The 21,877-nt window shown below is 38.2% G+C and overlaps 1 protein-coding gene across 1 annotated transcript in view; it reads right to left on the bottom strand.

The window, feature by feature from the left end:
* DEPDC1B (DEP domain containing 1B) overlaps positions 1–21,877 on the bottom strand; it is an 89,186-nt gene that overhangs the window by 33,116 nt on the left and 34,193 nt on the right. Inside the window, exons 3-7 of the mRNA XM_046671786.1 lie at positions 17,750–17,885; positions 12,405–12,532; positions 11,620–11,750; positions 9,715–9,762; positions 2,324–2,464 (exon numbers count right to left, since the gene is read on the bottom strand). Of these exons, the coding sequence (XP_046527742.1) occupies positions 2,324–2,464; positions 9,715–9,762; positions 11,620–11,750; positions 12,405–12,532; positions 17,750–17,885 (584 nt within the window). The remainder of the gene's footprint in view (positions 1–2,323; positions 2,465–9,714; positions 9,763–11,619; positions 11,751–12,404; positions 12,533–17,749; positions 17,886–21,877) is intronic.

Here is a 21,877-nt window from a genome sequence, read left to right as displayed (position 1 = left end):
GAAAGTAAATCAAAAGGTTTAAGGAATGAGTCAACCCTACTGGCATTCAGCCCATGTGTCTAGTTGGTATATACCTAGATATGAGACCTTTTCCCTAAGATTCTAACAGGATTGCTCTATTAGATAATCTTTGTTAATCATATAAACAAATTATGGTCTTCCATAATCTAGAAGACTTTCATCTTTCAGTACATAAGGATCTAAAAAACACAGCTTTCGGTACAGGGTGTCTCACTTATATTCACTAGAGAAGGACTGGACCAGGGAAGGTTAATATATCACGACTATTCACACATATTAGTCTATTCTTGCTGATATCTAATGCAATAAATTCTCCATTTGATCCAGCCTTCTCCACCAAAACCCTCTATAGATGATATTTTAGAGGGTGGCTGACTTTGACATCAATTTGGGAATAACTAAGCTTTAATTCTTAGCTGAGATCAAAGTAAACAGTTGTGGTAGAATAGACCAGTGACATCATAAATATAACTGATTCAAAGTGAAATTCGTTTTTTAAAAAAAGTTACAGGGCTGGCCTGGTAGCATAGTCGTTAAGTTCACATGCTCTGCTTCCGTAGCCCAGAATTTGTGGGTTCAGATCCTGGGCACGGACCTGCACACCGCTCATCAAGCCATGCTGCGGCAGCATCCTATATACAAAATAGAAGAAGACCGGCACAGACATTAGCTCAGTGACAATCTTCCTCAAACAAAAAGAGGTAGATTGGCAGGGTCGGCCCAGTGGCACAGCAGTTAAGTCTGCAGGCTCCACTTCGGAGGCCCAGGGTTTGCTAGTTCAGATCCTGAGTGTGGAATTTCACACTGCTCATCCAGCCATGCTGTGGCAGGCGTCCCACATACAAAGTAGAGGAATATGGGCACAGATGTTAGCTCGGAGTTAATCTTCCTCAACAACAACAAAAAAGGAAGATTGGCAACAGATGTTAGCTCAGGGCCAATGTTACACACACACACACACACACACACACACAAAGTTCCAAGTTCTTTTGTTTCCAATCAGGCAATTTCCATAGAACATTATGAAAACAGAAAATGAAAAGAAAATCAAAGAAGTAATTTTTAATCCAGTCTTTAGAATTCTTCTTTTATCAGTGGCATAATGGCAGCAAGTGACTATAATGAGAATCTGCTCAGTAAGTCCATATACACATTAAACAACAGCAAGTATTCATCCATTAGGCATGACGTTCACAAGTACGTAAGCCTCCAGTCCTCCTTGGTTAAAAACAGAACACCAGGAAGACTCAGTGGTCTCTAAACCCAGTAACAGGCCCAGTCCCTTCCTCTGTTTCCAGTATTGGCCTCTCTGAAAACAAACTTACTCTGATGTACATGATTTAAAATTGTTGTATTTTGTTTCTTATTATCAGGAAACCTACAAAATCTTAAAATTTAAAGTATTGTGCTATGACAGCAGGTAAATTATTCACATATTACTGATACTTTATTTTATCAGGATACTACGGCAGCATCCATGCTCTCCAAGAAGAAAATAAGATAGAAAGAAGGGGGAAGGGAAGGGAAGGGGAGGGAAGGGGAAGACTGCTAAACCCCACAATGCTCAAAATCAAGAGTATGCTAATTCCTGCAAATTTACGTAACTGAGTATGATACCCGCACAATGGTTTGATCATTAAAGCAAACCTTTTGACAAGAAAACAATACTACTTATTGAACAATCACAACAGCAACAGGAAAATCTGATTTGCAAGAAGAAAGGAACAATATCAAAAAGACCTATAGCAATAATGTTGATTTTTTTCCTTTTTACCATGTTTCTTTGACAGCGTACATTCTAAAGTATAAATCTATGTGAGGAATAGCAACAAATTTTAGAGAATTATAAAGTTACTATATTACGTGTCACAAATAACAAACAGTCCTACAAAAACCTGTTCCTCCTATAAAAAGAAATTAGATTTCTAAATGAAAACACATCTCCCATACTTGACTGCTCATGAAGTCATATCCAGAGTAGTAGATTTACTCATGAACAGTAAACGTCAAATTTACATTTTTCTCTACCAATAAAGTTATACTGTTTTGTACAAAAATGAAACACAATATATTATTCTTTCTTAAGAAATAAAAACTATTGGTCCTTGCTTTGAGTTTCATAATAGAGCTTAACCATTTTCTCTTTCTCCTTCGTAGAGATGGACTCCAGCTAGGCAAGCACCCATCAGTGTTCATTTCAAACACATTATGAAGGTTTCACTAACGGAAGTCTCAGGATAGTGAAAAATGAAATAAGTCAATATCGCTACTGCAGATATATGCTGTTTATATTCCAACTTACCTAATACGCTGACAAAGGCATCGAAAAGATGAAATGTAAGCAGAGGCTCTTTCAAGTGACCATAATAATCTGCTATAGTTTTAAAGACATCTTTTTCAAACCCTAAGTACATAGGCTGCTTCAGATCTGAACAATTAGGCCCTGTTAAAAAAAGAGAAAGAGAGAGAAAGAAAGAGAAACATGAATGGGCAATCACCTTTAAGTGTTAGTCTCTGTGCACATGCATGGTGTGGACAGAAAATCAAATTGAAAAACATGCTTATGGGGAAAATTGACATTATACACAAATACGCTTTATGTCTAAGTTGAAATCTATTATAAAATAATGAGGAAAATCACTGGCTTACTTCCATTTGAAAGGAAACCCACTCTTTCTTTTGTGTCCTTCTGAAAAGCATTTTTATTAGAAACAAACAATAATTTTCTTTGAAATATTCAATATTTTCCTAGTCTTAATATAGTAAACCAAGATTAAAATTAGCTCACATAGATGACAGACAAGTCGTAAAGCTATTTTTAGAACTTTTCACTATTTCATAATTGATATATTATAAAATCCTAGAGTGAGGGTTGAGTGATATAATCAATTTCTGCCTCTAACTAAACTATTCCAGACTAATAAGAATTTTTACTCTTTTTCTTAAAGATATTCTAAAAAGGAGACTTTACATTATGTCTTGTAATTCATTCTGATTATAAAACTGTCTATTTGAACCCCAACCAACCATCAAAAGATATCAGGCTGGTCTCATGGCATAGTGGTTAAGTTCGCACACTCCACTTTGGCAGCCCAGGATTCGCAGGTTCGGATCCCAGGCACGGACCTGGCACTGCTGTGGTGGCATCCACATAAAGTACAGGAGGATTGGCACAGATGTTAGCTCAGCAACAATCTTCCTCAAGCAAAAAGAAAAAGACTGGCAACAGATGTTACCTTAGCACCAATCCTCCTGCTCAAAAAAAAAAGATAGTTTATCAAGCAGAGTCATCTTGCAAAGTTGCAGTTACTATGAGAAGCCTGGAAAAACCTGGTCCCAGCCAAAGCCTAGGCCAGCAACAAGACAAAGATCTACTTCTATCTGGGACCAAAGAAGAACAAGAAATACTTACCTCTCCCAGGAGTTGGCACAAACACCCTCAACAATTCACACACAGTCAACAGATTTACACTGCTGGTGGAGAGATGAGCTGGAGCTGCCTGTGCCTTGAGGGAATTGGCAAGCAGTCCCATGAGGAGCAGGTTAGCCAGGCTTAGCAGGTTAGCAGAACAAGACTAAACCACTAAACCCAAAAGACTCTCTACCCTCAGGAGAACGAAAGATGAAGCCAGTAAATCCTGAAAGGAAAGTCTTCCTACAGAATCTCTGTAACTAAAGAGAAAAGATCAAACTAAAAAGGACAGTAAAGTATTCTAGGCCTTCAGATTTCAAGGCAACTGGGGACACTGTGAAAACGGCTTTTTCTTGATCTCCTGAAAAACACTCCTACCTTTTAATTATAACAGAATACTATGAAAAACTACACACCAACAAACTGGACAATCTAGAAAAAATGAATAAATTCTTAGACTCATACAACCTCCCTAAAATGAACCAAGAGAAAAGAGAGAATCTGAATAGACCAAGCACAAGTACAGTGATTGAAACAGTAATCAAAAACCTCCCAAAAAACAAAAGTCCAGGACCAGATGGCTTCTCTTGAGAATTCTACCAAACATTCAAGGAAGATTTAATACCTATCCTTCTCAAACTATTTCAAAGTTGAAGAAGACAGAATGTTTCCTAACACATTCTACAAGGCCAACATCACCTTGATGCCAAAACCAGACAAGGAGGACACAAAGACAGAAATTACAGGCCAGGGGCTGGCCCAGTGGTGCAGCAGTTAAGTGCACACGTTCAACTTCGGCAGCCTGGGGTTCGCTGGTTCGGATCCCGGGTGCGGACATGGCACTGCTTGGCACGCCATGCTGTGGTAGGTGTCCCACATATAAAGTGGAGGAAGATGGGCACAGATGTTAGCTCAGGGCCAGTCTTCCTCAGCAAAAAGAGGAGGATTGGCAGCAGTTAGCTCAGGGCTAATCTTCCTCAAAAAAAAAAAAAAAAGAAGAAGACGAAGAAAGAAAATTACAGGTGAATATTGCTGATGAACAGAGATGCAAAAATCCTCAACAAAATACTGGCAAACCGAATACAGCAATACATTAAAAGGATCATACATCATGATCAAGTGAGATTTATACCAGATGATTCAACATCTGCAAATCAGTCAATGTGATGCACCACATTAACAAAATGAGGAATAAAAATCACATGATCATCTCAATAGATGGAGAGAAAGCATCTGACAAGATCCAATATCCATTTATGTTAAAAACTCTCAATAAAACAGGTATAGAAGGAAAGTACCTCAACATAATAAAGGTCATACATGAAAACCCACAGCTAACATCATACTCAACAGGGAAAAACTGAAAGTCATCCCTCAGAGAACAGGAACAAGACAAGGGTACCCACTCTCGTGACTCTTATTCAACATAGTACTGGAGATTTCAGCCAGAGCAACTAGGCAAGAAAGAGAAATAAAAGTTATCCAAATTGGAAAGGAAACTCTCGCTGTTTGCAGACGACATAGTCCTATACATAGAAAACCCTAAAGAATCTGACCAAAAACTATTAGAAATAATCAACAACTACAGCAAAGTTGCAGGGTACAAAATCAACTTACAAAAATCAGTTGCATTTCTATACTCTAATAACAAACTAACAGAAAGAGAACAATCCCATTTACAATCACAACAAAAAGAATAAAATATCTAGGAATAAATTTAACCAAGGAGGTGAAAGACCTATACAATGAAAACTATAAGACTTTATTGAAAGAAATCGAAGAAGGCAGAGAAATGGAAAGATATTCCAAGCACACGGACTGGAAGAATAAACATAGTTAAAATGCCCATACTACCTAAAGCAATATACAGATTCGATGCAATCCCAATCAGAATCCCAATGACATTCTTCATGGAAATAGAACAAAGAATCCTAAAATTCATACGGAACAAGAAAAGACCCTGAATAGCTAAAGCAATACTGAGAAAAAAGAATAAAGCTGGAGGCACCACAATCCCTAACTTCAAAATATGCTACAAAGCCATAGTGATCAAAACAACATGGTACAGCACAAAAACAGACACACGATCAATGGAACTACATTGAAAGCCCAGAAGTAAGACCATGCATCTATGGACAGTTCATCTTTGACAACGGAGCCAAGAGGATCCAAAGGAGAAAGGAAAATCTCTTCAATAAATGGTCCCAGGAAAACTGGACAGACACATGCAAAAGAACGAAAGTAGACCATTATCTCACACCATACACAAAAATCAACTCATAACAGATTAAAGACTTGAAGGGAAGACCTGAAACCATAAAACTCCTAAAGACAATATAGGCAGTACCCTCCTTAGACATGAGTCTTAGCAGTATCTTTTCAAATACCATGTCTACTCAGGCATGGGAAACAGAAGAAAAAATAAACAAATGGGACCACATCAGACTAAAGAGCTTCTGCAAGACAAAGGAAACCAGGATCAAAAAGAAAAGACAACCCACCAACTGGCAGAAAATAGTTGCAAATCATATATCTGACAAGGAGTTAATCTCCAAAATATATAAAGAACTCACACAACTCAACAACAAAAAATCAAACATCCTGATCAAAAAAGGGGCAGAGGAGATGAACAGACATTTTTCCAAAGAAGATATACAGATGGCTAATAGGCACATGAAAAGATGTTCAACATCACTAATCATCAGGGCAATGCAAATCAAAACTACAATGAGATAACACCTTACACCTGCTAGAATGGCTATAATCACCGAAACGAAAAATAACGTGTTGGAGAGGATGTGGAGAAAAGGGAACCCTCATATACTGCTGGTGGGAATGCAAACTGGTACAGCCACTATGGAAAACAGTATGGAGATTTCTCAAAAAATTAAAAATAGAAATACCATATGACCCAGCTCTCCCACTACTGGGTATTTATCCAAAGTACTTGAAATCAACAATTCAAAGAGACTTAAGCACCCCGACATTCACTGCAGCATTATTCACAATAGCCAAGCCACAAGCAACACAAGTGCCTATCAACTGAGGAATGGATAAAGAAGATGTGGTATATATATACCCCGGAATACAACTCAGCCATAAAAAAAGAAAATTGCCCTATTTGCAACAATATGGATGGACCTTGAGGGTATCATGTCAAGCAAAATAAACCAGACGGAAAAAGACCACACAGTTTCACTCATATGTGGAAGATAAACAAACATATGGACAAAGAGAACAGATTAGTGGTGACCAGAGGGGAAGTGGGTTGGGAGGTGGGCATAAAGGGTAAAGGGGCACATATATATGGTGACAGATGGAAATTAGACTACTGGTGGTGAGCACAATGCAGTTTATACAGAAACTGATAAATAATAATGTACACCTGAAATCACACAATGTTATAAACCATTATGACCTTAATAAAATAATAGGAAGAAAAAACTCTCTTACTTTTTAATATCCTTTATATGTCATAAAAAATAACTTAATTTGATTGACTAAAATAATGAAAATTATTTTACACATGTGTAAATTATTCTACATGTGTGGTATCATGTTAACCTAGCAGCAAACCTAGCCACCATTTTTGCTTGCTTCCTCCTCTGAAATATCCCAAAATTAGCTAATTGAAATAATCAGTTTAATATGTCAGAGCAAGCAATATATATTGCCTTCAAGTACTTCCTCCCCAGGTAAGTATGGAGCTCATTCTAAGCAGGTGTACCCTTTTGGGAACATTTCATCATTCTTCATATAAATACACAAAAACAAAAAAAGATTTTCCTAAAAATGCCAGTACATAGTGAGCCCAATGAGAGCAGGCCATATTCCTAAGATCTTTTGTTTCTTAGTCATCTTGAACTTCAGAATATTTTTTTAAATCTGGCTTTTTATAAATGTTTTTCCTGACAGATTTTTGGAAAAAAACTGTTTATATCCATTTCTGATTGAATTCTTTCAATGTACATGCACAAAGAAGAAAAACACAGTTAACCTGGTTTTGTATTTATTTAGCATCAGTCCCCCGTTCTGGGGCCTACCATGAGGCTGGCCAGCAATGAAAGCACCCAGGCTGATGTGCACATGGTCCACAATAGATGCAGATGGGCCTCACGGAGAGAGGTGGCAGTAAACCTACAGAAAGGAGGCCAGAGGCTTTCAAAACACCATATAATCAGCCTCTCTTCTCTGTCCCCTATTAGATGACAGGGAATCTAGATTCATCAAGGACAAGAAGGACAAGGAACAGGTCAACACTCAAAGTAAATGGGGGTGGGGGGGAGGATGAGAATTTGGAAAAATTAATGATTTTATAAAACTATTCAAAAGGCTGACCTTGCCCTCTGGCCACTTGTTTTTCTTTGACACCTAAACAGCATCTTTGTGGCTAGGCCCACCACCCATAAAGCACGGCTCTTGACACACGTGAGACATGTCTCCATGCTCAGGAATGTCCACCTCATAGGACACCACCTCCACACGTGGAGAACATTACTAAGCCATTCCTCACATTTTCCTTCTCCAGTGATAAGTAATTCCAGTTATTCTAACCTTTCTGCAGAAGCTTTGTGGCTTTATGTATACATCTGGTTTGACAGACAATTACATTCTTCACTACATTTTGATCATCACTGAAAATTCAACATCATAAGCACACCTTAATATACACTTTACAACATATTATAGCCTAGGCTTGTTATACTGGCTTCCTCTGTTCCTTCTCAGCTGATCAACTTCCAAATCCTTGGTTTGCCAGGAATTCAGAAATGGGTAATTTAACTTTCCATTTATACCTTCTATCTCTTCATTGCCAACTCTGGCCAAAGATATAATTTAAATATAATTTACTTCAAATGATTGAGCAAGATGAATAAAAAGCACTCCTCAAGCTAAAACCACAGTACTCTATATTTCAGAGTTTCCAAAATATTAAATTAAAAACAATGAAAATTTTAATAAGTAAACACAGAGAACTTTGGGCTTCACACAAACTAATATTACTATTCATATTCAGAATAATAGTACACAATCATTTTCTATATATTACCACTGGGGTCACTCACAGTAAGCTGAAATCATTTTAGTTTCATTCTATAATCAAACAAAACTAACTTCAGCTAAATAAATTATTCAGAGTCCACTAATTCAAGAATGTATACGCCTACCTGAGTACATGCTAGTTTTATCCAAAAGGGAAGAAAGAAACTACCTCTGAGGTGATCGGGGAGGCTCAAAAGACCCGATCGACCAAATATTACCATTATCAGTGAGCCAAAATAACTAGAATTCTTCTCATTAAAATTATTTGTTTGGGTTAAGCCATTAACCAAAAGAATTCCTTCTTTGAGTTAAGCCTTCTGAGGATCCGCAGAAAAATGGTAGAGTTAGTAAGATACTATAATAACTCATTCCTTCACAGTGCCAAGGCTATCCAACGAAGCGGATATCATGTGCCTATGAAATGGATTCAAACACCTTTGAAAACCCTCAGAGGGACCACCCTCTCCAGGCCTCCTCATCTCATATCCAAATTACTGAAACAGCCCTTCTTGTTTACATGCAGGTTCTTCTTCCAAATCATCCTGCATACCAGTCTTCTAAAACATTTCCCTCCCACTTAAACTACTGCCCTATAAAAAGCCAATAGTAGACAGGATCTACTGCGCAAACTGATGCCGTAAATATAGAACATACTTAGGCATATAGGTTTTAGGAATAAAAACCTATAAAATGTTAACAGGCAGCTATCTGTTACAGTATTACATTCAATATTACTAATTTTTCTTTCCTGTGATGAAGCATTCAGAAGAAGTAGTGTGGACTTTACTTGCACTGTGATTATACCTACTAGAAAATGGAAGCACAAAATTCCTTTAAAAATGTTTTAAAGGGGCGGCCCGAGGTTCACCGGTTCAGATCCTGGGTGCGGACATGGCACCACTTGGCAAGCGCCATGCTATGGCAGGTGGCCCACATATAAAGTAGAGGAAGACGGGCATGGATGTAAGCTCAGGGCCAGTCTTCCTCAGCAAAAAAAGGAGGATTGGCAGCAGATGTTAGCTCAGGGCTAATCTTCCTTGAAAAAAAAAACATGTTTTATAACTCAGCCTTTTCACTAAGTCACAAATTTATCACTAAAAGCACAGTAGCCCCAAAACAATTAACTGCCAGTCTCACAGATGTCAAACCAATGTTCAGGCCATTGAGCAAAAATATTTTCTAATTCAGGGCACTAATTTCTGTTAATTTCATAAAACTAGCAGATAATTAGTACTTACAATTTGCCAAACACTTCATAGCTGACAGTACCCAATGAGGAAGTTCTTCTGTATAAAAATGAAAATAGAAAGAGGATATTTTATTCAACAGCATAAAAATCAAGGAATTATATATATTCTTGGTATCATAAGAACAAATAACTTGTCCAAGTGATAAGAAACATCTGCTAATCACAAACCACCTATTTACAAATCAGAACTCTTAAAAGATGGAAATTGTTCCTTAGCAGCAGGGTTATAACATGTGCTTGTATAAATCGTGCCTGCAAATTTCTCTAAGGATAAGACACACTTTTTAAAGCTTTAGTGAAAAGAAGAAATTTGATAGTTTGGAACAAACACATCAATTATCGTAAGAATTATAGAAGGAAAAGAAAAAACAGCAAAAGCAAAAATATTAGTCATCAAATGCATTTGTGAAACCAGTACATCAAACACCTTAAAAAAAAACAAATTCTGTATGTCCAGTGTCCAATATAAGTATCATTTTACATGTTTCAATTTTTAAAATGTTTTAGGGCAAGAAAGGTCCACTGACATATTAATACAGGCTATTAGTATTAGGACAGCCTTAAAGTAATAATCGTTAACATTGCTACAAAAAATCCCAGCTGAGCCATTCGGTGCAGAGCCTCTGCCCTCCCAGCCCCACCACAGACATCTGATGAGACAGGCCGGCACTCAGGCTTCCACTTCACCTTCTCCACTTCCTGTAAAACTGCGAAGATGCTGGTTGAATTGTGTTAGACCTAATGAACCTCAGTCTTACGAAGTGCTCTCTTCTTTCTGAAGAACTTACTTAATAAAACGAAAGATGACTGGTCATCTAACTGGTAGCTAACAGTATTAATGTTCGTTGTATTCAGAGAATGTAGAAGGATTTTAGATGTATTTCAAAGGCAACACTGCCCTCATTCTGTGTAACTTATTTTAATGTGTTGATATTAACCTGACAACTCGTGAAGTCACAGATCTACTTATTTCTGCCACCTGACGTCCTCCATCCTGACACAGGGGCTAGAATAGGGGGCGTATCTCCAGTTCCAAAGACACCTTCTGCTCCTGTCAGGAGATATGGCCTGAGGAGATCTCTCCCCTCTTGCAACTGTTCAGGTTTCTTCTGGAATAGATTTGTCAGCCACCCAAGAGCCACTAGCCCTAAATTTAATAATAATCTATAAAAACCCTACAGTATACGCCATCTTCCCATATCCAAAGGTCATTCTAGTTCTCGTCAATTCCCAGGATCAAGGGTCTGAAGTAAAGGAAGAATCAACCCAAGGGCCCTTCCAATTGTGGCCCATCCCTGATCTGGGGAAGGAAGTTTTAAAACCAGCTTGGGGATTCTGGCCCACTACAGGCACCATGACCTTATTTTTCCAAATCAAACACCAGGATAAGTGACTGCTAACTGTCATTTTTTCCAGAATTGTAAACTGGCTTGGAGGATAAGGTATAAAAAATTAAAGCGTCATCAACGTTTAAAGAGCTACCTTCATTAAAAAGAAAAAAATGACATAAACCAAGACTATCGCAGAAAATCTGACACAGAGATATAACAAAAAGTCAAAGAGAACCCTAAAATCAAGCAGACTCTGAGACTCACTTGAAAACAGACTCAGCTCTCAGTTAGGCCTTAAACTCACTCGCTTTTGAGGGTTTTCGGGGTGATATGGAACCACCTAACGCTCAGTGAAGGAGCCTCTGGCCGGATGCTGCTGAGGCTTTCACTCCTGGATATTCATCTTTCTATGACATTCCCTAATCCAAACAATTAGTTTAAAGGTATTAGAAGTGACAGAAGGCTACATGTAAAAGGGCGTAAATTTATTTATCATTTTGGGAATGGTCAAACAGAAGCTGATGGACCTGTGCAGGGAAGACAAAACGGTTTAATGCACTTACTTGACTTGTCGTCAAGGATAACGACACCCTGCTTGCTCACACTATATACGTTATGGATGATGAACTTGGAGTTGACAAGTTTAATGTCTAAAATTTCTTCTAAGGAATCTAAGCCGAGGATTTTCTGTAAACTAAAAAGATAAGTAATAACTAAATTAATTAGTTATTTTTAAAAACTCATTATTTACCCAAAAACCCGGCACTGTAAAAACTTGATCTGTAAAATGCGTTGTTTTCGTGCATTTCACCCAATCTTTGTGGAGCAAAAAGGCTAGAAATTAAGTATGATAAAACAAATTTTAAAAATATCCGTTTGCCATTAACATATTGCTTCACCAATTTAATAAGATAACACTTTGAATGCCAAGAAAATTATTTTACAAGTAAAGATATTATTACAACAAAAACTCACTTATCCAATGATGAGAAACTGCTACTAGTACATCTCTATGAGAAAAAAAACAAAACTTGCTATAACATCATTAAATTTAATTATCTATAGTACATCAAATATCTAGGAGTCTAAATTTTCCATTATGCATTTCATTAAGCTTAAGACTTCAGTGTTACTAGAAAGTTTAAGAGCTTTTAAACTTCTACACTTAACTATTATATAAATGACAATAGAAAATTCCCAGAATTCAGCTAAATTATGTTTGCTAAGCAGGGTAGCTGCAAATAATGCAAAGTATAGATTTTTATATGTCATTTCAGAAAATTAAATATGCAGAGCAGTGAAAAAGCAAAACAGAAAAAAAAATGAAAAGTTTATCAAATGCACATACTATGATAATGTCATGGACTTCCATATCTCTTCTACATTGGCCTCTGTCAGCTGTCTGCGATAGACAAGACGGCAAGCCGGCACCTCGCCAATAGCAATACTGTGACGCTTGTACCACATCTCAGAATTCTAATTAGGTGGAGGGGAGAGAGAGAGAGAATAAATATTTCAATAGACAGTGGTATGATTTTATGAGAAACTCCTTTGATTTTGTTATTTGTAATTTGATTTAAATGGATAACTAAAAATATAAAGTAACTTTCTTTGCATGGGCTGCAGAGAAGTAAAGTATGATTCTTAAAGATCAGGTCATATTATAAACAGATGTTCATGAATTACAAAAGAGCTATGGCAATAAGCATGACATTACGCAGCTATTTTTTCCTGTGGGAGTTCTAACTCATCAGTGAACTTGCAGTGAAATAAAATTTTACTAATTCAAAATTAAGTCAAGGAATACCTATCCAAATTCACACACTACCCAAATTGAGTGACTGTTTAAAATGAAATTGAAGTCTATTACTTTCAAGAATTCTCTATTTTTTATAAGCAAAGATCAAACAAGTACAATGTTGGGTAGCAGCCCACGAATCCTAGGCATCTGCAGAAGGCGGGGAAAACAAGAGCTCTACAAAGACAACTGGAGAGAGTAAGGAGAAAAATTAAAGCTCAGGGAGGTTAAATAATTTGCTCAGTCACACAGCTTTACCACTTCAACATTCTTAGTATCTCCTTTCTCAAATTTAGGCTACTAGATGAAAGTCTTAAAACTTCCTTTTGGTAATCACAGAGCAGAACTTTGAACTTTTACAGGCAAAACTATAAGAAATCATTTACAGAGTGATGTGAGCATCATGGCGGGATGAGCTCTTCCCTTAGACTCTACCCCCTAAGATACAACAAAAAGGACATTCATAAACCAACAGAGGACATTCATACAACACAAGAGACATCTGAGAGATCCACACGGCCATACGTCTGAAGGTGAAGGTGCTGGATCCTCCAGGAGGCAATGGAAGGAGGTAAGGGGATATCCTCTCCCTCCCCAACTGCAACCTTCAGAGGAGAGGGGAAGGGAGCAGTCCTCAGCCATGGTCCGCAGTAACACCTTCACACTCCAAGTTCCCTCACAGCCCACGGGAAAGCCCCAGGCTGAGGAGGCTAAGCAATCACGGGGGCATACTCACAGAGCCAGACAGCCCAGGAGGCCAGATGGTGAGGGCAAAGTGGGAGTACCCCAGGATTGCACACAAAAGAAAGCACCCCTCCCCCCACCTGGCACACTGGCTCCATGGTTGGCCAGAGCAAGTGACCCCCCAAGACCACTGGCTCATACAGCGTGTAAAGCAGCAGCGAAGGGACAAAAGGAGACAGCCTCTGTCAGCATAGCTACCATGGTCAGGCACAGCTGCCAGGGATGGCAGCAAGCTCAGAATACACAGTTCATGCCCTCCATTAAGTGGCAGTAGGTGAAATCTGCAACCAAATACTTCCACATTGTGAAGGCACAAATCCACCTCATCAAATAGTACGAGCAGGTATATTAATACTCCAGATCAAAAGCAAAATGACAAGCACCCAGAAATCAATCCTGAAGGTACAGAAATTTACAATCTAAATAAGAGAGAATTCAAAATAACTATCACAAAAAGACTCGAGTTACAGGAAAATTCAGACAGTTCAATGAAATGAGGAATAAAATTAACGAACAGAGGGAATTCTTCACAAAAGAGATTGAAACTATAAAGAAAAACCAATCAGAAATGTTGGAGATGAAAAACACAATGCATGAGATAAAGAAAAATCTGGAGTCTCTGAATAGAGCTGATATTATGGAAGACAGAATTAGCAATTTAGAGGACAGAAATATAGAACTGATTCAGATGGAGAAGAGAGAACTAAAACTAAAAAGAAGAAATTCTCTGAGAAATACCAACTCAATTAGGAAATGCAACATAAGGATTATAGGTATTCCAGAGGGAGAAGAGAGGGGAAAAGGAGCAGAGAGCTTGTTCAAAGAAATAATAGGTGAGAACTTCCCAAACCTGGGGAAGGAGCTGGAACTACACGTAAAAGAAGCTATTAGAACTCCTAAGTACATCAATGTAAAAAGACCTCCAAGGCATATATTAGTAAATCTGGCAAAAGTCAATGATAAACACAAGACACTAAGTGTTGGTATCAAGATGGCAGCATAGGCGAACTCTGAACTCACCTCCTCTCACAGTCACAACAAATTTACAACCACTCTTGGAACAATTACCCCTGAGAGAGAACTGAAAATTGGATAGAAAGAACCCCCACAACAAGGGACAGTCCTGAGTGAGGTGGAAGAAGCAGAAATTCCTTTCTGGAGAGAAAAAAGCCACCTTCACAAGCCACAGTGCTTCATAGCTGGTCAGGAGCAATCCTAAGGTAGGCAGCCTTCCCTGGAGGAGTAGGGGACATGAGCAGGGGGGCGTTACTATTGAATTACAAAAGAAATTCAAAGGCCACATGGATTTGTAAATTTTTTTAAATATATAAATCAGTTGTTCATTTTTGAAGGCCGGCATATAAGCTGTTCCATTTGCCTAGCAAATCCACTTCCAAAAGTTATCTTAAATACTCATGAGTATATTCAACTATTTATCTGTAAAGATACGTACTGCTCATTACATTTTTCGTATACTAAAAAACTGGAAACACTGAACATATCTAACAGTAAAGGACTGGATAAATAAAATTTGCATTAGACATGATGAAGATATTAAAAATGATGTTGAATGTTTAATAACACGAAAAAATGGGCATAGCACACTGTTCTAAGCAAAGAATAAAGGCTACAAAACAGCTTAGCATGAACTCATTTTGGTGTTAAAAACACGCAGGGAAAAAAGGATACGTAACAAAAATGTTAACATTAATTCTCTCTGGATGATATTACGGGTAATTTTGTTTGTTTTGTCTCTGCTTGTAAACAATTCTATGAAATACATTAATAACAGCAATAGCAGCTAACAGTTACTGAGTACCTGTGCACTAGGCACCATTCTAAACACTTTATAGATATGAACTCACTTGATTCTCACAACAACCCTACCCCAGAGGGGTATCATCATGCCAGGTCCACTGGAAGGAAAACTGAGACACAAACACAGTGAATGAAGCGGAGAAACAAGCTCAAATAGCAACCAAATGGAGAAGCCAAGATCAAACCCAGCAGGCTGGCTCCAGAGCCCACCCTCTTCCTTCCCACATCATAGTGCCCCTCAACAAACACAACAAACTTTTATTCCATTTCATTTCACTTCTTCATTTCATCATTTCATATTATATTATATTATATTATACTATATTATAATATATTATATTATTGCTAGGCAAGAGAGAAGATGGGACAAAACAAAAACAAAAACCAACAAAGTGGAGACAGAGACAGAAAGGGGGAAAGTAAGAAAGAAGAAATGAATGATGAGCTCAAGTTCTTTAAGAAAGATGAACTGTTTCTTTATTGACTATTAACGTCGTCACTCTAAAATCTGCATCAAGGCCCCACTGGGGAAACAGATCCTGCTCTGCCATCCTTCCTTTAGACAATCCTCAAAAGAAGTGGAATTATAAGAAGCAAGGTGCTCAAAGCTGTACCACTTCATTTAAGGGGGAAAGATGAGAAAAGGCAAGACAAAAGGTATCAAAAGAAATACAGATACAGATGAACAGGAAAATGATACGCTCTGGGGGGAAATGGTTAATGAACTGGGACACTGGTATACCACTTCAGGGCTCCTGAAAAATTTGAAACTGAAAAGAGAAGATAGAAGTCATTGTCACCGGTGCATTCAAGTGTGCTAATGAGCAGCTGGTCTTCCTAGAGGTGACAGCAGGAATATTACAACTTAGAATAGAAAAGAGAAGTTATTATATTGATGACATAAATACACATTAATTTAATATGGGATTTTATCTCTTTTTTTTGTACAAAGAACACCAGATGACCAAATGGATGAAAAAATTTACTGGATGTAAAAAATGCCTGTTGAATAACTACTCTACTGATGGAGTCATACTAGGTGTTTAAATATGAATGTTCAAAAAAATGCACCTGATCTCATGGACTTATATTTTAATTTTCTCTAGGACAAGAACTATCAACTAGAGTTAACTATGTACTCCTCATTTGGAATGAATTAAATAGTCCTCAAACACCCTTTGTGCTCACTCTTTCAGAATAATTCCACTTTGTTTTCTAATAATCTATTTTTGTATTGTGTGCTTCACTAGACTATGAGCCCTTTAAGAGCCAAACCTGTGTCATACATTACTTTATCTGTAGAGCCTGGCACAATGCATGGTACACGGCAGACACTCAATAAATCTTTGTTGAATGAATAAATTAGTGACTTCCAAATATGATCTTTCCTCTAAATTCCAGTGCCATTACCTCCACCTGCCTGTTAGACATTTCCAGTTCACACAACCCACCTTTATCATCAAACATATTTAAAACCAAATCCATCACTGTCCCTGGCAAATCTGCAACCCCTGACAGAGTCCTCATGTCTTTTTCCTGAATTATCTATAATAAAGCTTAAGTTGCTTAACTACTCTCTCCAAACTGAGATATGAGACAACCTCTTTAGAAAAAAAAATTGTTTTTTCTTTTAATTACATTGCCGAAAATATTTACGTCATATCTTTGCAAACAAAAGTACAAATTGCACGTCTAGTCCTATAAGACTACATTAACTCAAAACATTGGTGTTAGCACAATTCTTAAAAACTGTCATATAATAAAGTTTTCCTCTATATTTTGCTTGTTAGCATTATCTCAATCTTGGTAGTCTTCAACTGGGGATACTTTAAGGAAAGGGTATAACCAGGAAAAGGCAGTCCATTCTACAAAGAGCCTAGGTTTTCCAAGACTATCAGAATCTCCCTTTGTTCATACACTGTGTCAGGGGTCAAACCACAAGACTCCATGCCCAACCTTCTCACTCTCAACTGGTAAAAATTATAACAAAGCACAGGAGGAGGAGACAAAGAGGGAAGAGAGTAAATTACAGAACAGAAAGGAAAGGAGATTATAACAGAGTTTTAACAGAAACCCGCTCAGTCTGAACACATGAAAACAGCTACCATATATTCAGTCAAAATGCCAAGAAGCAAGAGAGAAAATACTCAAAAGTCAATCTTTCTTTGTTACTGGTCTCTCAGCCCTTGACAGGTAAGATATTGTTTTAAAGTACTTTCAGACCACTGCTCACAAGCAACCAACAGAAAGAACCAGACTAAGCCTGGCGGTTCACAGACTGCTTGTTCTTTCTCCCTGCTGCCAGCTCCTCATCTTTCAACAACGGCACTTACCATCACAACTGGCCTCACTGGGATGTTCTCTTGTGAAGTGCCTGCTGGGGGGTCATTCCATTCTGGAAATTTAATAACATCCTTTTGGTATGGGGGCTTCTTTGGATATGGTTTCAGGGGTGAGGAAGGAGGAAATCTAGAAAACAAGAAGAAAAATCTCTTACTGCAGTCAGTGGGAGACACAGATATTTTAACAATAGTCCCCACTTCTGTACCCTTGAGATTGGATATAATAATTCCAAACTTCAGATAATAAATGAGTTCACACTTAAATCATTACACATGACTGTACACAACAATATATGATCTTTTAAAAATATTCATTCCTTATGCCCATCAAATAACATTTATGAAGAAAAACAAGAATCAGACGTGACACATTTTTAAATAAATAAAGTTGCTCTCTTATCATCCGATTGGCATGATTGATTAAAGATGTTCTTACCGGGATGCTAGGGTAAGCCATTCTTTCACCCAGCTCAAAATCATTACTGCCTCGTAACTCCAGCCAAAATTTACAGATGGTAAGTACGTATGCAAACAGAAATTATTGAAAGATAAATCCTCAGTAATACTTGCTAAGGAAGAGTATATGAGCCCAAAAATCATTTGGCCTAATGCTCATTTTTATAACTATTTCTAATAAAGATTAATTCTCCCTCCCTAGAATATCCAGCACTTCACATTGAAATTGAAGCTTCTTAGAGAGGGTAGAAAGCTGTCCAATGTCCTTAGTCTGCCTTTTTTACACTCCTCCTCTGCTCCCATCCCTCCTAGGTACCAACAGCATCGCTCCTTGGACTAACACATAGAAGCCTAAATATAAGCTAACCCTCTTTAAACTGGTATAGACCATACCTGGTAAAGAACAACAGAAAGGTAATTACTTACATATTTTTCTCAGAGGATCCTTTCCTGTTAGCTTGCTAGAAAAGAATACATCGCATTGCATTAAAAAAGCAATGCAAGAACTCTAGTTCCTAATGTTGACATAGAAGTCAGTAGGTAGTTGACTTTTTGTTTTGACCTTTTATTTATTTAAGCCAAAATAAAGGCATAAAATCTTATCCATGACATCCACAGAAAAAATAATCCAAATAAACTATAAATCTTATTCATAAGGCAAATGCAGAAATAAAGAATTTTAAAATGTCTACAGTGTATAAGGAAAGTTTGCACCAAGATGAATCAGGAGAATCAAATAAGAGCACTATGGAGAAATGTTTCAAAATCAGTCACAATAGACTTGGAAAAGGATGACTAATCGAGAGAAGTTGAGTCTCATCTCTGAAAAGAACATCCAATAACTGCACTTTACCTGAAAAGTCAGTTTTGAGTCAGTAAGGAAAAAATGAGGTCTAGAAATCATTAAATCAAGTTAAAGATAAATAAACTGAAAGACAGCTTAAATTTTTGGTAATAAAGTTACCAAGCCAGGTATTTCCAAATGATTCCAAAATATAAATTAAATGAATCTCTAAAGCAAGTGACAGTTATCCTAGTTTGTAGGTAAAGGGTGGCTTACAGAAGTCCAATCCTATTTCTTAGAAGCCCACAATCACAACAGAAGTCCTGTTTCCAGTCAAAGTATAGCACGTATCAACACACACTCACTCACACACACACACACGCACTCTCACATTCACATACACACACAACATTGCATATACTTCCAGGAAATTCACAGACCACTCACCTCTCGGTCCTTTAAAAAATAAACGCAACCCCTATCCCCACTCCACCGCTAATATCAACTGCTTACTCCCCTCCCCATTCCCTCAATTACAGCGTGAAAATGTGTGAACCTGAGTTCCAGCCTTGGATCTCTCACAAACTGTCTGTGTCCTCTGGAAAGTAACTGTCTCTAAATCATAGTTTATCCACTGGTCAGATGAAGGAATTAAATTGGATGATCTATAAATCTCCTCCTAGGTTCAAAATGTATTTCTTTCTTGTATTCCCACACCCAGAAACAAGTAATATCTTCCAGACCGAAGCAGAATTTCTTATGTGGAGAACTGTGATTGAAGAGACACCAGAGAGTCATTTTTTTCCTCCACCCTGAGAAGAGGCAGTCTTTGCCGTAACATCTGCGGGATCTTCACAGCAGTCTGGCAACCAGGCCTGAGATGAAATGGAGAAGAGCTCCCTCTAGTGGACTCCCTCTATTTTGTGCATTGAAAGTTTTCAGTTTAATTCTATCACTGTAACCATGTTACTCCAGCTTGAAAGCCTGTTAGAGGTGATCTAGGCCAAACGTCACATTTTTCGATTAGTGAAATCAAGGCCCAAAAGAGGAAAGCAACTTACTAGAGGAAAATAACTAAGTGGCCAACAGAGCAAATCTTGCACAAAAGATTTGCAAGCCCTTTAATAAGAAAACTATAAAATTTTATTGAAAGACATTAAAGAACTAAATTGGTAGAGAAATATATTATGTTGGTGAACAAGAAGATTCGATATCATAAAATGTCAATTTTCCTCATAAAGATATATAGTTACAATGAAACTCCACTCAAAATATAAAGAGTTCTTCATGAAACATGATAAAGTGACTCTAAAATTTATATGGAAATGCAAGAGGTCAAAAATAAGGCATTCCTAAAGAAGAAAAACAAAGTAAGGTGACCTCCTCTACCAGTCATCAAGGCTAATTACGACAGCATAGGTGGGCACTACTGACGGCAAAGACCACGATTTCTCCACCCCAGCATTATTGACCTTTGGGCCGGATAATTCAGCTGTGGGGGTACAGTGTAGGATAGTTAGCAGCATCCCTGGTCTCTTTCCACCAGATGCTAGTAGAACCCCTTCCCAAGTGTTGACATGCAAAAATGTCTCCAGACATTGTCCCCTACAAAATGGTCCCCACTTGAAAAACATGGGCCTAGACAGACAATTCAAAACAAATGCACACACATATTTAGAAATCTGATTTATAACAAAATAGACATTACAGATCAATAAGAAAGTGTGGACTGTTCAATAAAGAGTTCTGGTACACAGGGCTGGCCCCATGTTGGGTTTGCGTGCTCCGCTTCAGTGGCCCGGGGTTTCACCAGTTCGGGTCCTGGGTGTGGACATGGCACCACTCATCAGGCCATGCTGAGGCAGCATCCCACATGTCACAACTGGAAGGACCCACAACTAAAAATATACAACTATGTACCAAGGGCGCTTTGGGGAGAAAAAGGAAAAATAAAATCTTTAAAAAAGAGTTCTGGTACAACTGGTCATCCATTTGGGGAAAAATGAAATTGCATCTCTGTCTCAGACTGCACGTCCAAAGACGTTAAAAAACAGTGTCTCCCACCTACATGCTCTTCTGCAATGTGAGCTTGCCACCATCTTGTCTAGACAGAGAGTGTTTTTCTCTACTCTTTTGAGTTCTGGGTGAGCCCTCTCTAATTGCTTTAATAAATAGAAGATGGCAGAAAGGGCACCAGCCCTTTACTGGCCTAGAACTCTCTTCCTGCCTCTTGGAACTCTCACTCTTGTATCACTCATTCCTGCAATGCTCCCTCTTGGAAACCAGCCATCATGTAAGAAGTGAGACTACCCTGAGACCAGCATGCTGTGAGACATCGAAGTGACAGGAAGAGGCCCTAGAAGATGAGACACTGCAGGAAAAGAAGCTGAGGTCAAGGAGCACCGAAGCTCCAGATTTGTGATTGAAGAAGTCATCTTGGAGGTAGATCCTCCAGCCTCAGCAGCCCCAGCTGATGTCCGGTTAAGTTCTTCCAAATTTCTGATCCACAAAATTAGGTAAAAATTCCAATGACAGTTTTAAGCCACTAAGTTTGGGCATCGTTTTGTTACACAACAACAGATAACCTGAAGAGAAGTTTGTGGCATTTGCATCAGGACCAGGCAGTGAGCGGAGGCCTAAAGGGCCTCAGGCAGACTTGTTAGTGGAGGCTGGAAGAACAGTGAGTTGTTACTGGAAGTTAGAGAAAAGATCCATGTTACGTAGTGGCATAAAGTTCAATTAAAACCATCGCCTGCAGTAACATGAAAAATACAAAAGGTGGGTCTGGGGGCTGGCCCCGTGGCCGAGTGGTTAAGTTTGCGCGCTCCACTGCAGGTGGCCCAGTGTTTCATTGGTTCGGATCCTGGGCACGGACATGG

Source organism: Equus quagga, chromosome 9 (assembly GCF_021613505.1).
Source record: "Equus quagga isolate Etosha38 chromosome 9, UCLA_HA_Equagga_1.0, whole genome shotgun sequence".
Lineage (NCBI taxonomy): Eukaryota > Metazoa > Chordata > Mammalia > Perissodactyla > Equidae > Equus > Equus quagga.
Note: the sequence above shows the minus strand (reverse complement) of the source record. Positions and strands in the feature narration are given on the sequence as shown.